The sequence below is a fragment of the Mixophyes fleayi genome, chromosome 5 (genome assembly GCF_038048845.1).
Source record: "Mixophyes fleayi isolate aMixFle1 chromosome 5, aMixFle1.hap1, whole genome shotgun sequence".
Lineage (NCBI taxonomy): Eukaryota > Metazoa > Chordata > Amphibia > Anura > Limnodynastidae > Mixophyes > Mixophyes fleayi.
In genome coordinates, this window is record NC_134406.1 from 221,877,814 (window position 1) to 221,894,893 (window position 17,080).

Below are 17,080 nucleotides of genomic sequence, written 5' to 3' on the forward strand. Positions count from 1 at the left end.
TAGTAGCATAATTGGTCCAGCCAATTACTCTATTCAATTCAGGGGTAAAGGAAAATCTGGAAACCTTGGAGCTTGGAGAAAGTGCGAGGGGCTATCGTCTGAGTAGCATTACATCTGTAAGTACGGCGACCCCATGGTTGAAAAGAGGTACACCCAGCGATGCCAGTCCAGTAATATTCGGACTTGAGCAGGCATCCTTGAGAATAATTATCATTCTTGGGAGGTTAAGGGTTTAGACCAAACAAAGTGCTGGGCGTGCTCACACATGCCTCAGTGATTATATCAAGTAGGACTAGTTCTCTTCCCACTAAATATTCTTGAGGTACCAAAATTATGGGTGGGAGGCCACTAGGGGAAAAGTACAACACCTAGGTCCCTTAGTGTGGAGTCTCCCAATATTAAACCAGAGTATTGGGAGACTGGGAAGAACGAACAGACAATAGCCCGCCCACAAGTGTTGATGAAAATAACTGATGACATTATTAGAAGAGTGTATATTAACGCGAGCTGAAGGAGATTGTATATGACATTCTTGATAGACATAGGATGATGCTATTAATGAACATGAAGTGTTTAAATGTATTCTGAGCTTAAAGACATGCGTTGGACAGATGAACCTGTTAAACTTGAAGAACTGTAGTAGAGTATTCTGTATAACCGATACATGTTCTGTTGTTCTCTGTACCTCTCCGAATAATGTATTACGTGTTTTATTGCACCCTTGAAGGGCATACAAATTGTTATCTCTAAGCTCCAGAAATATACGGTCTATGGTAAAAGAAGAAATTGTTTTGAGGATTAAGACTCTCTATTATGATAACTTGTTTAGAGCTACAAACAGCGTGGTCATACACCAAGGGGAATTTGCATTACATAGCAATGAAACGTGGTACTGAGATCCTGCATATAACATCTTTAAGGTGATAGTTTATTATACTATCAAAGGGCGGACTGTCCAAGTCGTATACTTGGATGAACGAAACTATATTGGTTTAATATCGTTTTGTCGTGCGATTGCGATCCGTACGCCACGTAACACGTGGCGTGGTGCGATCGCACGGTAAAATACGCACGCACACACTCGCATTACAACATTTAGTTATTTATATAATTCATATTGGTTCCGTTACACTGTAATTTATGAGCAGATAGTATTTGGTTTATTAGTAGTATATATATATATATATATATATATATAATGATTATACGTACACTTAGTGATATTCAAGGTTCAGGTTATAGGAAAGGTATCATGCCTAGTGTCATATTAAAGCCCTATTCATCAGCAGCTGTCCGGTGCAGTCGGCGAAGAGATCGCACATTGCATACTTTAGTTATTGATATTAGGGAATGAACCTTTGTATGATGTTGGCTATGAAATGCTTATTGACTTAGCTGTAACTGGAGGATTGGAGCAGATCCCCTGGAGAGATTACCCCCCACCTTTGGATTCCTTAGATTGAATCAGCCTATGACCTGTTTACCCTGGACCCACCCAACGTCTGGACCTATAGAAACAATCTACGTCATCTCTATTGTTCTCTGTAACTTTGACTGTGTATATATGATCATAGCTGTGCACCCAGCTCTCAAACTTCACTGTTCACAGTATTCTAAGGTGAATCACTGTCCAGGGGTGCCCATGGTTAGCGCAGCATAGCGCAAGCGGTATGTATTTATCTTTTGGTATTGGCTGTACTGTACTGTATCATAATATAATGATGTATTGAATTGTTGACTATTTACATCTGCTAAAATAAATCACTTTGTGCTTTGGAAACACATACAATTGATTGGGCAATGCTTATTTGAAAACGATAAAATTACTTTAATATAGCATTCTCTGTGTGTTCCATTTACACTGCTGTGCAGTTTACTAATACAATATTTCCAGCAGGTCTTGTTGACTTTATGTATCCGTGAATTGTTGATAAAAGTCAGTTTAGGCCTCGTAAGGGAGTGCAATGGCAAACATTGCTTACTGAAAACCAAACTAAGCAGAGGCTTCTACACCAATTAAATTTATTTTAAGTCCATTGTTAATTTGCATCTGTGAATTAGCAGCTCCACCACTTTGTAAATGACAGCAGACTCACTCTATGATACTGCTGAACCAACAGCTAACCATGTCTATATTGCGCAAGGAACACGTCCATTAAGTCTTCTGCCTTAATTGTTGTAATTTGCTTTTTGGAGTTTGAGTGGAAGAGTTTCAATAGTTTTCCTACATTTCAGATGTTGTGTAAGTGTAACAAGCCTTAATCGGATATGTTAAACCAAAATGAGCAAATTCAGAAGTCTAGAATTTGACGGCAGATAAGAACCACTTATCCAATCTAGTTTACATTATTTTTCTTAAGCCCTTATAACCAAGCATGTTTAAGTTATTAAATTATATTAGGCTATACCACCTATGTTGGATGCCTATTCCACTTATCTACTACCTTTTTGGCAAAGTAATTTTTCCTCAGATTTTGTACCCTCTTTTCCAAATGTATGTATTTTTCTCACACATACATACATGCAACAACTTTTCAATCGCATCCCCGCCTTCTTTTCTATCATGTTTCTCCTTGTCCACCAGCTTTTCACACACGTCACCCCAGTGTGCAAGCTTTTCTCTCATGTCACCCTATATGCACACAAGCTTTTCTCCCACATGCTATCCCATATGTCCACCAGATTTTCTCTCACATGCCACCCTAAATGCCCAGCACATTTTCTCTCAGGTGCCACCCCATATTCCCAATAGTTTTCTCTCACATGCCACCCTAAATGCCTGCCAGATTTTCTCTCAGGTGCCACTCCATATGCCCACCAGCTTTTCTCTCACATGTCACCCTTTATGCCCATTAACTTTTCTCACATCACCCTTGCAACTAACATATGCCCACCAGATTTTCTATCACATGTAAGAGTTAAATTCCATTGAGCCACAAATGTGACTTTGAGAATCAACAGAGGATGACATACAACACACTTGTATTAGAATCGATCATTAGATAAACAATAATAATAATTTATAAAACATTGTGCCCCCTCCCAGCCTCTTCAGCCTTAGTGCTGTTGGCCAGGGGGACAGAAAGTGTGTGGTTCCCTAATTGTACAAACACCAGCACTAAGCTTTGCTGACCTTGGCTGGTAGCACTATAGCAGGGAAACTCGCAGCATTGGGTTCCACCGACATAATGCCAAACTAACCCCAGGCTGGTCAGCACTGTACCAGTATGCCTTGACACCCTGTAGAACACCAGGGAAAAATGTAAATAAAACACACACACATGTTTAAAAAGACTTATTTGAAATAAAAACACCCCTACACTACCTTCATTCACCCTCTTTATTGCTCACCTAGATCCAGGCATGCCATTCTCTTCATCTGTAATAGATCCTGGGCTTGGCAAAATAAAAAAACATTATACCCACCGTAGAATCAACTCCTATGAGCTCCCGCCGCAAATGAGCTGTTTAGCGTCAGTTCTGTCACCTATATAACATTGGGATTTCCAACAGCTTGAGTTCATGCCCCCTATAGGTCTATATATGACCTCAGCTCGATAGCCATCATTATGCATTGTTGCAAATTGCATTATGCTGGGGCTGCTGTACGAGCTACGGCAAAGGCGCCCCTCCTCCAAAATGATTTTGTACTATTCACTGGTAGCCTAACGCTTCCGGCAAATGGAGAAAGTGTTATGCGCATACGTATAGCCCTTCCATGGGTGTGGGATCTAGCAAAGCCGGACCATCTTCAGCTGGAACCCTTTATAAACCTATTATAAAATAGCATGGGGTTCTATGGGGACAGCGGTAAGCTCTGTTAATTTTCCTATGTTTACACTGGCATTTTGGCTCCTCACCATATAATAAATAGACCCCTTAATCTTGCAGTATTTTGCAGTTTGTTGACCTGATGAACTTTAATGTGAACATTGATAATTCACAGTGCATTTCCCTGTTTAGTTTAGTAACTTTTTATATAAGAATGTTTGTTTCTATTTCATCAACATAACTGCTCTCTTTTTCACTCTGTTGTGGTCCCTGTCATCTATGGTACTGTTTTGTGTAGTAAGATATATGTAATAGAATATGATATTATAGTATAGTTGAAGTTACTGAGTTTTGTCTTTGTCCCCATTTTAAATCCTATCTTATAAATTCTAAAATAAAATTGTACAAAATAAAATAAAAAGGAGGCACCAGGAAATGAAGCATAAGCGTAAACCTTTAATAGAAATCATTGTATAGATCATGCAGACAATTATTTCTTGGGCTTGAAGTGAACTTTGGAATATGAACTAACAGGTGCTTGAGAGCACTAGTCTGGTGACAGATGGACAAGATACACAAACACATAACAAAGTGGATTTGAATAGGAAAGGAAGAGGATCATTAGCTACATAAGAGAGCAGAAATAGATGAATTATTGAACAAGCCGGTGTAGCTGGTTTCCCTTTGAAAATCATCATCCTCGTTTGAGCACAACAGGGAACAAGCTATTTAGTACAGTGGCAGATGCATGTTTACATAACTTGAGATTCTAGGCAATAATTAATTTTTACTAGAAATAAATATGTTAGAACCTTTCCTCCAGATATAGAAATCAAAGATAGGAATATATATATATATATATATATATATATATATATATATATATATATATATATATATATATAGGTGTGGGACCTGTAATTTTGAATGGTTGCTAATTAGGGGTTTCCATATAATTTTGTTTCTGTAATTTGGAGCATCTATCATATAATATACATGAAAACCCCAATGTTTCCCCACACTGCCCCTGTCTTTCCCTTCTGACTAACTTACTTAGCAGCTCTCCTCAAAGTAGAAAGATCTGAAAATGTTCATTAAAGATATTTGCTATAACAACTTTTCAAGTTTACACAATATTCTATTTAAACATCTTTATTTAGGATGTAAAAATATCCTTTGCCCCCTATTGGAGCTTACAGTCTTAGGAACCCGGAGGAAACCCACGAATATCATCCATAGAAACTCCACACTGTGAGGAAGAGGTGCTAACCACTAAACCACTGTTTCTAAGCCACAATTTATTTAAATTTGTATTTCTGTTCTTAAAAAAATACAGATCTTGCAAGCACTAAATTGACAACTGACGCACCATACTGTCATTCATGTAACACTCTGTGGTGTTTTAATAATACACAGTGTATTGTGTTGCTGAGGTTTTCCAAAGCGTTGTTAGACTTTCCTAACCTCACCTCAGGTCTTACCAAAAATTTTACAGATCACCATATAAACACAATATACTCAACCAAAAAAACTTCACTACAAATTTACAAAGTTCAAAATTGGGTTTAGAACCCCTATAATAAAATAAAACTTAATTTGAATTATCCTAAACCTAAAACAAACTCCTGTAGGGTAGTATAGTACTCGTTTAAAGAGGGATGTATCACAGAAGGAAGCTCATGGAAATACTGAAAACAAAATAACTCACAAAATGTAATGAGAAATAAAATTATCTTAGTAACACTTTTTTAGCGTTAACTTGTAATCCACCAAGAATAACACCCCAATGGAGAAAAAGTAAGCTTATATGTCTAGACTCAGAAGAGGTAGTAGACAAGGCAAAAAACTGAACAAAAAAGAAAGCAATCACTGATATAAAAACAGGGGGTATATTTAACACATACTTGCCAACTTTATATTTCTTCCCTCTTGGAGATCCCAGAGGAGAGGGGAAATGCAAGAGCGGTGGGGGCGGATGCCATGAATCACATAATTCCCCACTGTGCAATGCTGCAATTAAGTAATTTCTCTGCAGGGGCGGGCCAAAATAGTGTAATTTGCATGAATCAGGTCATTGAGGCCCAGTCCGGCCCTAGGAAGTGGGCAGAATGCAGGAGAATAGCTAACTCTCCCGAGAGTCTGGGAGACCTACCTGAAATTCAGGAGTCTGTATGACATTCATGTCAGTGGTCAAAGGACCGTATTTCACTTTTATGATTAAAAAAGATGTGGGTATATACAAATTTATGAGTAAATTATCTCTTAATGCTAGGAGCAGCAGGTAAGCACTGTTTTTTCTAAGCAGTGTTTTCGGTGTCTTTCACTGGAGCTTTTGTACAGGCAGCCTGCTGTGTTTTCTTGTAGTGATAGCACTCTCATGATAATATAACAACTGGAGGCTGATCCTGACCTCATTCCCATTGGTGGCTGATTCTTTAAATAGCTACCCAGGTCAGACAAACATTGCCAGTTATAACATTCACGTGCTAGCATTTCCATATTCCTGTTCAATGCTCAATGCTGCTCTTAATACTGTCTGCTTCATGGTCACTGACTTTTGCTTCTGACCCCAACTATACTGGTTGCTGCCTGGACAAAATCATAGCCTGTGATTGCTGCCTGAACTGAACTTTAGCCTGTGACCCGATTATCCTGTATCATCCATGTGAGCTGTTGTGGTACCCGAAGTGGAAATTTCAGGTAAGCCTATTATGCTTGTATCCTGTTGCCAACCTACACCTGTTAAGTTATTTCTATATAAGATTAAGTCCTGGGACAAGCAATCTTTTTTTCCAATGTGATATTGCACCGCCTTTCCAGCATCTGTATGTCATAGGTTCCAGTCCTGGCTGCCCATCCATAGTTACACAATTAGTAGTTTGGTAATTGCAGAATGGCATGTACAACCAATTAATGATAGCCCATTTCACCTTTTATGTGAGTCAGAAATCTGGGGTTGATCATTGCTTCAATCTATTAAAATCACAAGGCTTCTTATTTATAGAGTTTTATAGTGTTATTGCAGTCAGTTTAATCACATAAATAAGTTTGTATACCTTTACCCATAAGCAAGGGCCATACACCCATACACCTTATCGGGACTTTTCCCAGTAGGCCATTGCCCTAATGGGGCTGCTCCAAGGCCACCTGATATTGTTTATATTTTTGCATTCCCATTTTTTTTTTTGGGGGGGGGGTTTACCCAGTGGAAGGTGGTTGGTGTTACTCATCAAGGCTCTCCCCATCACTGAGCTAATTGAGACAGACGGCCAAGCAGCAAATCAAACCGATGCCAAGCTGTCTGTCATTGCTGAGCATGGCCACAGAGGTTTTAGTCTCCGGAGATGAGGCTAAGAACTTTCCTGCTTCCTGCAGTAAACTTCCACCAATGGATGTCAGCAGGTAAGTACAAAGAGCCGGTGGACAAGGGTGTTATATGTCTGGCATTGTGTATGTATGTATGTATGTATATGGCATTGTGTATGTATGTATATGGCATTGTGTATGTTTTAATATGACACTGTCTACGTATGTATAGGGCATTCCTGGATGTGATAGAATTCATTTTGCTTGTAAATGGCAGTATAGAGTGTTATTAACTGTATTTTTGTAGTCCACAATGGCTATGAAATGATCTTCTCTGCTTTGCCTTTAAGGATAAATGTTTGTAAGTTTAAAGGTTTCCTCAATCTGTCCATTGGACTGTGGATTGGACTGTGGATTGTGCAAATGAAAGGCCTTGGTAAATCATGTACATTCTGCTGAAATTCTATGCCTAAAATATATTACATTGGAGGTCAGTGTATTTTTCAAAGGTTCCAAGTAAAAAAAATAAAGGCCTCCAATGCCTTATTCTGCTGAGATCCCCATTGAAAGTTAGAGCCTTTCTTTGCTAAAAAAACAATACGGTGATGAAATACCTACAATATGCTGAATGTTTTTCTTCCAGTAGATCACACGATCCATTGCCATTTTATCTTTATCTGGTATTAGGCATCCAGTGGAAAAAAAGTTCTAAAATTCCCTTACTCTGAGTGTACATTTTTCGATGTTGACCTTTTTACTCTGGATCTTTGAATAGCGGGCACAAGTTTGGCCTCTGTATTGTATGACGGTCATGTAGCTGCCCTCTGTATTGTGTGGTGCTCACAAGGCTGCCCTCTGTATTGTGTAGAAGTCACAAGGCTTCTCTCTGTATTGTGTGGCAGTCACAAGAGTGCTCTATATATTCTGTGGTGGTCACAAGGATGCTCAATGTATTGTGTGGTGGTCACAAGAGTGCTATATGTATTGTGTGGCAGATGCAAGGGTGTTCTGCATATTTTGTTGCTATCACAAGGGTGTTCTATGTATTGTGTGATGGACACAGGGGTGCTCAGTTTATTCATTGTATTCTCTGTATTCACTTATTGCTCAGCTTTCCCTATGTGTAATTATACATTTTCCAAACAGACTCTCAACATTCCATTATCCAGTCAAGAAACCATCAGTAGGTTGTGAAAGCTGCAAAAACAAGTTGGAGAAAACAACACAGTCCACCAACAGCATCTTCCTTTAGCCCTCCTAATTTTGTTTTTTAACCTCTCTTATTCTCCCTCTTTTTCTTCACCTCTCCCTTACTGTCCTCTATCTCTCACCTTCCTCAATGTCATGTTCATTCCCTGCTGTGTTTCTATCTTCCATCTTACCTCCACCCCATCACTTTACCTCCTCCTTCACTCCTCCTCACCCTCTACAATCTTTCTCTCTCTCCACAGTTGGTTTCGAGGAGCAGGAGAATTATTTCTCCTCTTTGAGGGCCAGTTGAGGAGATTGTATGTTATTGATAATTTTTAAGTTGTACAGTGCTGACTCTGCCTACTTGTGCTTGCTCTACCTACCAGTGCAATGCTTTGCCAGCTTGTGTTAGGTGTGGCTACTGTGACAGGCTCTGCCTACTGTGACAGATTTCTCCTGACATTGCTGTGACTTCACCTACCATTACGTATGTCATTAGCTTTATCTACAATCGCTAATGGTGTGCTAACCCCATCTTCTTTTGAGTTGATCCCTCCTACAATTGATTTATTCCCTCCCACATGAGACCACATTCAGATTTTTTTTCCTAGGGCCAACTGAAACAAGTCTCCACCATCATCAAGTTGATAATGACTGTAGTATCAACAACATGTTGTGTGTCAGCATGCTTTAAGCATTTACACGCAATTACGGGTATATGCTGGTTCGCACAGATATTACCATAAATTTGACTCAACATATATGCATAATTGCATTTTTTGGTGTAAATACATTTTGCACTGCTATTTTTAGACATAAATACATCCAACTCAGAATCAGGCACATTGTAAGCTTGCGAGCAGGGCCTTCTCACCTCTTTGTCTGTTTTACCCAGTTTGTTTATTAGTTTACTGTGTTTGTCCACAATTGTAAAGCGCTACGGAATACGTTGGCGCTATATAAATAAATGATGATGATGATGATGATGATGATGATGAATGTGTACATTCAGACAGTCTTTGAATGATGAGTTTACTTTAAAATATACAACTATTTATTGAATAGTAACAGGCTGCACATTGAGTACTGTTTATTGTCAAGATTCCGTATCATTGTAAATCCAGGATACGCTTAGACGGCATCCAGCTTTTCTTCAATTTAAAACCTGTAATTATATAGAGCATATATTTTCAGTACTCCTAGAAATTTCTTTTGATTATGTGACTTAGCACAGTGTTCTTTTGGACTATCACATTGACCTTCCAGATAAAACCATAGGAAGTGATATTCTCCATACACTTAAATAGAACAATGCAAAGATTACATTTTTTAACAAAGTATCTGCTATATGACAGTGACCCTGCGTTACTTAATGTTCTACATTCCTCTCCCCGAAACCTCTGCTTCATGCATTTATCTTTCCCAGGGTTCTGTGGTTCATCTCACAGCTGTAAACCAGGGCTGAGTGACGCTGTGTAGGGGGAAGTCTATATTCATCAAAGTGAAAAAAGCAAGGTAAAATTAGCTTGGTGTTTTATAATCAACTTTATTTCCTAACATCCACCAAATGTACAGCACAAAACACAATTTGTTGCTCTGAATGTAAGAAATATTAATTTATGAAGACACAATATATAAACTACTCCAAATAAAAATTGCATACATTGCTCCTTACAAATGATCTAATTTACAGTGCTGCTCATTGATGCAATTAAACACAAAAAAATCAGTGCACATTACAAAAAACACATCAATTACAAAGTTAGCAAATTAATAAATACAAACATACACTACCAAACATCCTTAGCATCAGACATAAATTAATTAAGCCTTAGGAATAAATACATATGTTTGTGAGATTTTCTCATATTCAACTTAAATATAGAACACATTTAAACATGTAATAAATTAAACATTAACAGTTGCAGTGATTCTATTAGTAACTGCTTCATCCCTGAATACCCCACTTTGTTATAATGCAAGAGCTCATAAACCTTCATTCAAACACAAATTTATGGTTTTTAGGTAGGATTTGCCCTAGTAGTTACTCTTTTGTACTTAAAGATGCGGTCTTATCAGTTTGTACTGTATGTACATATGATAAAAGCATAGAAGCAAGTAGGATCACAGCAAATTGTGCTTCTTGTCTGCTAACACAAAGGTGGCTACAGACATCCAGAAAGATGCAAAGGAGATCAAACGCATTGTTTTTTGTTTTGTTTTTTTGCAAAATCCATGTATGTAACTGAATTCTGTTAGTACATAACAATACTAAAAAACATGCTCAACCTTCATTATGTCTTCATGTTTTTAAGTATTTATTCAGTTTTCATGTCAATCTCAAAATTGCAGAGAAACATATCACATTGACTGATAGTTATAAAACAATTATTTTGAAAATAAAGACTTTCCCTTGTGTAAGAGTTGTCCACTCTCCCAGAATATTCGGGAGACTCCCGAATTCCGGGAACGCAGGCCACTCTCCCGCATCCTTCCCACTTCCTAAAGTGGGCAGGATGGGAACCTTCATGATGCAATTACTGGGAATTGTGTGCTTGTGCCCCAGCGGAAAAATTACACGTTTGGGTCATTGCGTAGCAGAGGTGGCCCCGTCCCCTCCATCTATACATTTCAGCTACCCTCTGGGATCTCCCAGAGAGAAAGAGTAAAACGTTGGTTAGTATGCTCTTAGGCCATCTTATTACACCAGCACATAGACCTGTACTGGCACTTTGACAACCATGACGTTTGCCAGAAGGTTTTTGTTAATGGACTGGTCTCATCATCTAAACTTTTTGTTAAAATAGAGCTCAACTGCGTTCACCCTACTAGTTCTACTTCTAATAAAAACCACAGTCACTGTGTGGTTTGCATGGATTCCATTACTATACTGGGTCTGAACTGAGATGAGCTGGTGTTTCTTGTAATGCGTGGCTACTTTTTAGTCCCAGTACATACCCGTCAATTGTGTTAATGTTAACCATATGAATTGGCACAAAGCAATTATGAGACTAAGCCATTGACTTTATATGGGGGTCTATGGGTGTTTCCCAGTAAAATGTTTGACATAAGGAAAACATGGGAAAAATATTGGCATCCCCTCTGATGTGTTACCACAATTACCTAATTATCTTTTACTGCTGTTGTTTATAAAGTGAGATTACACAAGGTGCATGCTACATGAAATCTATTATTTTTCACTATACAGTGGATTTACTGCAAGCCTTTTATTCCGAAACTACACAAACACTTCCTTGTACCTTTAACTTAATTCACCAGGCCCTATTTCATTGTACTTCACCCCAACCTATATTGCTGTACAGAATATATGCAAATTGGATCTAGCACCATGACAGCCTTGCCAGTGTTTTTCAACCTGTAATTAGGCACAATGACTTATGTATGATGCACAAGAATATAGGGGAAGCAGTTAGGGTGTATTAGAAGGTATATGGTGGAAGTCTGCAATGTTTAATGCTGACACAGCCCGAGGAGTGAGAGCTAGCACCACTGGTTTTAAAGTATTTATCTTCCCTCACAACAAAAGCCAACCTTGAGGCAAACTAATTGATGATCGCTGAAAGTAGCACTTAAGTTTGCATATCACAAAGATGCACAATCTGACATTTTTCTTTTGAAACCTTTATGATATAACCTTTTTCTGGCTCCCTACTCTGTCAATATATAACTCTTATTTATCATTACAAATGTATATGTATGTATATGAGATCTTGTATCTGGAAAACCGATTATTTAGAAATTTACAGAAACCAGAAAAAAACAAACCTAGTAAATAGTTGCAACTGTTCAATCATTACGTGCCTTCTCCTACTGACATTGTGAGGAGTACTGCTAAATAATTTCATGAGTAGGGGCACTGTGGGGTAAGGCATTCATTTTTAAATGTAATTTGATATCTTTCAAGAAAAGTCTTAAGCATTCCAGATAATAGATCTCATTACTTTACTTTTATAGTATTTCAGTTTGCTATTTTATTAAGTTCCACGTGAAGAAATTAAATTATATTTATTTGAGTGCAAATTTTGATTTTAGATTTTAAACTGTTACCATGTCCCACCTATGGGTCTGCAATTAATGTTGCTTTAAAGATGGTATGAACAGGTTTGAAAACCACTACAGTATGGCAAGTAGACTTTCTTGTGAGAGATAGTTCATACATTAATCCTGCAGTGCTAAATTAAATATACACCTGCATCATGCATTTTAATACATAAATCCAGATATAGAGTAAGCGTCACCATTAATTACAAGCAGTAGTTCAGAAGTCATTGGTTATCAAAATAACTCTTGGGAATGAAGGCATAAAGTATTTTTAAAAAAGTTTGTTGTGCATAATTGACATGTAATGTCCTTCTAATCTAATAAAAAACAAAAACGTTAATTATATAGCTACTATAAGATGGCACATTTATTAATCAGAAAGTAATTGTTACTGTGTTATACCTTAACAATTCTGCTACTACATAACTGGCACTAACTGGCACTAAATGTACGGCAATTGTGAATAACTATTGTGCTCTAAAAGTCACCTATGCACCTGTAGCCAAGTATTATGGGTGTCCAGCAGGTAGCATATTTTTTTTGAAAAGGTAACTGTAAGTCAGCTTTTTTAACTCCAGGGTGAAAAGTCTATGCACCAATTAAAGTTAAATTATATGTACTTTACACAATAAAAAACACAATATGAACTTAATCATTTACACTGAGGCACATATGCACAAGAAAAGTGCATACACAAGGCAGTTTAGCTGGTTTTTTACATCGTCAGTTGCAAAAATATAGTTTGTGAAAACTAATAATACACAGAAAAGCACTAAATATTTTAACTGTCCTTGGTTGTAAAATGTTCTGTATTTATACCTAAACATGTTAACTGTTCCGTCTAGTATCAAGGTGATAATATGCACACTCCTTGGGGCATATATCACAATCTATGGAGGTGCAGTTCATTAGGAACACAACTATATTATAATAAATAAACTACAATAACAAACTAGAAAAACAACATGTGACATTACTTTCTGTAATTCTCTAGAATTGCCACCTTCTGTGGAAGAAATTTCATTTTTATGCGGGCAAATTTACAACCAAAACATACAAAATTCCAGGAACAAAAATTGTATAATTTTATGTGTTACTTTTCTATATTCTAAAGGCCATGAGGTATCAATTATGAATTATTCAAGTGCTAGCAAGAAATCCAGTGCCTATGACATACATAAATAAATCATATACATTACAATAAACAACAGTAATTGCTACTAATTATTATTGCTAGCATCAATTAAAAATAAACAGTTATTTAAAGCAAAAGATTTTTTTTTCTTCTCTTAATATGGGTGGCTATCTCATCATTTTTTAATCCCTGATCTCATGTCGCAACAACAGTACTTTTAAAATCATAATTAAGGGAAATGGACAATAGTACCAAAAATATAACAACTAAGAACCCTTTTTATCACTGAAGTAACATTTCTTTCATTCCAAGTTTTATTTTTCATTATTATATTACAGAATTGCCTTTCATAAAATCTATTTAAAATCCACTCAGAAAATAACTTATAAAAAGATATTTGTAAAAATATGGTAAGCCTAACAAAAAAATTGTTAAAAGGTATGAACAAAACCTCCTTCAATCTGAAATAAATACAATTTATAAAAAATAGTTTCAAACACCTTTATACATTCACTATACAAAATAAAGAGTGCAATAGAGAAAAAAATGAGCTGAAATAAGTACATTGAGAAACACTTGTTAAGTGCGTTGCTGTTAGTTCAAACAGTCCTATATATTTTTGTTTTTTTATGACCGCTGGGGAAGAAAATAGTGCAATGTTGAAGTTGTTAATGCAGCACACCAATCAACAATATCCTTTGTGCCAGTATAGATACTCCAGCTAGGTATGGATGGAGTTTGCTCTGTTATTAAGTGGTGCCCAGCAGATTTCTGCATGCTATACGTGGATTCCCTTCACTGCTTGTTTTATACTTTCCAAGAGGGCTTTGCATTCTGGCGAATAATCCTGCTCCATATTGCTGTACATTTCAGTCAGAGTATTCACGTATGATTCAAAATTACGTTCACTGATTGTGTCCTAAGTGGAGAAAAGAACAATATTTATTTCAAAGAATATTTGCACAAGTGTACTAAAACACAGCATATTACAGATAGTAGCATTAAAATAGAGAATAGATAAAAGTAGATAAATACATGTTGACAATGTATGATGCTAAAGAACACATTAGCATATGCAACACAATATTTCATCATTGTTTTGGAGATAAATGTATCATATCATCCCAGTGTTCCTATTTTGAAGTAAACTCTCATGGTCCATCTTTACAAATGTTTTTCTTTGAGGTATATTATATAAAGATAACTGTGGATAGGTCATTATCACTATTTCCAATCCTCTGCAAAAGAATTGCGTATTGTTCCCATATAAGCCACTCATTGTAAAATATAATAGGTAGTAGAAGTAAGAGGAAATTGTGTGAAATGAAATAGTATAGCTAATACTATATATATATATATATATATATATATATATATATATATATATATATATATATTTATATATATGTATGTGTGTGTGTGTGTGTGTGTGTGTGTGTATATATATATATAGATATATAATAAGAGGTAGCTGTGTTAAAGTATAGTTTATATGTGTAAATGTATCAAATATCAAACAGGTAATTGGTTAAACATTAACGTTTGAATGTTTGATTCAAAGTAAATGTAATGTTATTAGAAAATTGTTGTAACATGGGTGGATGGAATTTATATTTAGTTAGACACAACAACAACTGTGTAAACAAAACAAGTTCGTCACTGATAGGGTTCCCAAACAAGATGTCATTTGCACATCAAAGTCAACTAGTGATGAAAAGACATCATACATGTTATGACATCCTTCTTCTTTGACACCTTGCGGTCAAAATTTTTAGGAAAAATTAGTCAGGCAGGGTTTATATTGTACTTATTTATACATCAAAGACACCCTTTATGACCCCTTATTTATTAAGGATCATCTGGAAGATAACTCTGAGGAGATTGTATTATGGGACAAGATTATAGGGAACACATGATGGGAAAATCCCAGGGTAGTATGGGGAAATAATGGCTTAACTATGGGACATTATGAAGTTAGTTCAGTTAGTTGGAGATGAAACAGACAGAAGGATCCCATGATATCAACTAACAGGTAGTTATTATACTGTTTAATTTATATATTCTTGCAAGGATACAGTATGTGTATTAATGTTTAGTGTTTGTAAAGTATTTTGTGTTTTGCTATGTAGGTAGATAAGGAAGCTTAAAAATAATTAGAAGACTTACTATCATTGTGTTTTTATTATCTTGTAATTTGTAAGACCTTAGAATAAATTTGTTAGTAAACAGAGCTGAGTTTTCATCTCTTTTGAACTTTGTTTGGAATCATTAAAACTATAGACATATATATTAAAATTGCATAAATATATCTATATATATATATATATATATGTCAAGCTGCAATGTTGGGCAAATTCTGCATTGTCAGTGAGCCAAGATAATATATCTTTATATGTAGCATATTTATTATCACATATATATATATTTCTGGACTGTAGCGTCATATATACAGTATTTTCCCTTTAAAAATGCATTAACTAATTGCATGTACATATACATAATGTGTATAAATGTGTGATTAGACTAGATAAGGAGTTTCGCCCTTTAGTTATAAGCCAACCGATTGTAAGCCTGTTATGAATATACAGTATATTAATACTTATATAGTAAAGAGAATAAAGATAAATATAAAGATTCCAAAACTGTACCATAACTTGTACATAAGTTAGTAGATAACAATTTTGAGAAAGTTATTTTTTGTAGCTTCCAGCTAGGAGCTTGTCCCAGAGAGGCCTCATATCTAGAAACTAACCATAAAAAATATTTCAACTTAATTATGGAAAATAATCATTGTGTAGAACATTCCTAACATCGCTTTCTTGTCATATTGTCCCTTTTCTAAACTTAATCACTAGTCAGTCTCAATCACTGATCCTCCTGCACAGAGATCTACTGCTTCTCCACAGTCTCACTCTATTCATCCCATCTAATCCACACTCTTCTACATTTCCTGTAATTTCAGAGCACTTCTTCCTGCTGTCTAATGTACCTTGTCAAACTCTTCTACCCTCTCCTACACACTCCTACCACTATGTCTTGAGCATCATATTTCTCCCCCTACCCTCATTTTTCCTCCTCACTTCCTCTCCCCGCTATCCTGCACACATGAACTGTCCAGTTCCCTGCTTCCTCCTCACTCACTTAGCTACGCTAATGGTATCTAAGCTCTTACCTACAATCAATTCTTTTGCTCTATTTCTGTTATGACTCACTGCTCACCCACTCCTTCAACTATTATGTGCTTATCCTACACCCTTAGCGCTAACCGTTTATCATTTCCCTTTTGCCACTCCCCAATTTCTTGCTCTAACTTGCCTCGCTCTTCATCTCCTTATTACTGATCTTCTTCCTAACCTGTTTTATGTAACCTCTCTGCTCAGCGTATCTGCAATCCTGCACACATGAGAACAAAAGTATACCCACACTGGAATAGATTTTACTCCAATATAATTTTTTGTATCATAAACTTCTCTTGTTTATTATATAAGGAGTGCTCTCCTGAACAGTAGCATTCACAAAAGAAAAAGAAAAAGGTTATTCCTATTTGAGGCACTAATTCAAGTCTGAACACAAATTGGCCGTAGTTTATTTGTTTGAAAAATGTATGCAACTGTT

The 17,080-nt window shown here is 36.4% G+C and overlaps 1 protein-coding gene across 1 annotated transcript in view; it reads right to left on the reverse strand.

The window, feature by feature from the left end:
- Positions 1–14,021: 14,021 nt before the first annotated feature.
- The window catches only part of ST18 (ST18 C2H2C-type zinc finger transcription factor), a 204,902-nt gene continuing 201,843 nt past the window's right edge, over positions 14,022–17,080 (reverse strand). Inside the window, exon 21 of the mRNA XM_075213508.1 lies at positions 14,022–14,384. Coding sequence (XP_075069609.1) covers positions 14,244–14,384 — 141 coding nt within the window. The 3' untranslated portion in view covers positions 14,022–14,243. The remainder of the gene's footprint in view (positions 14,385–17,080) is intronic.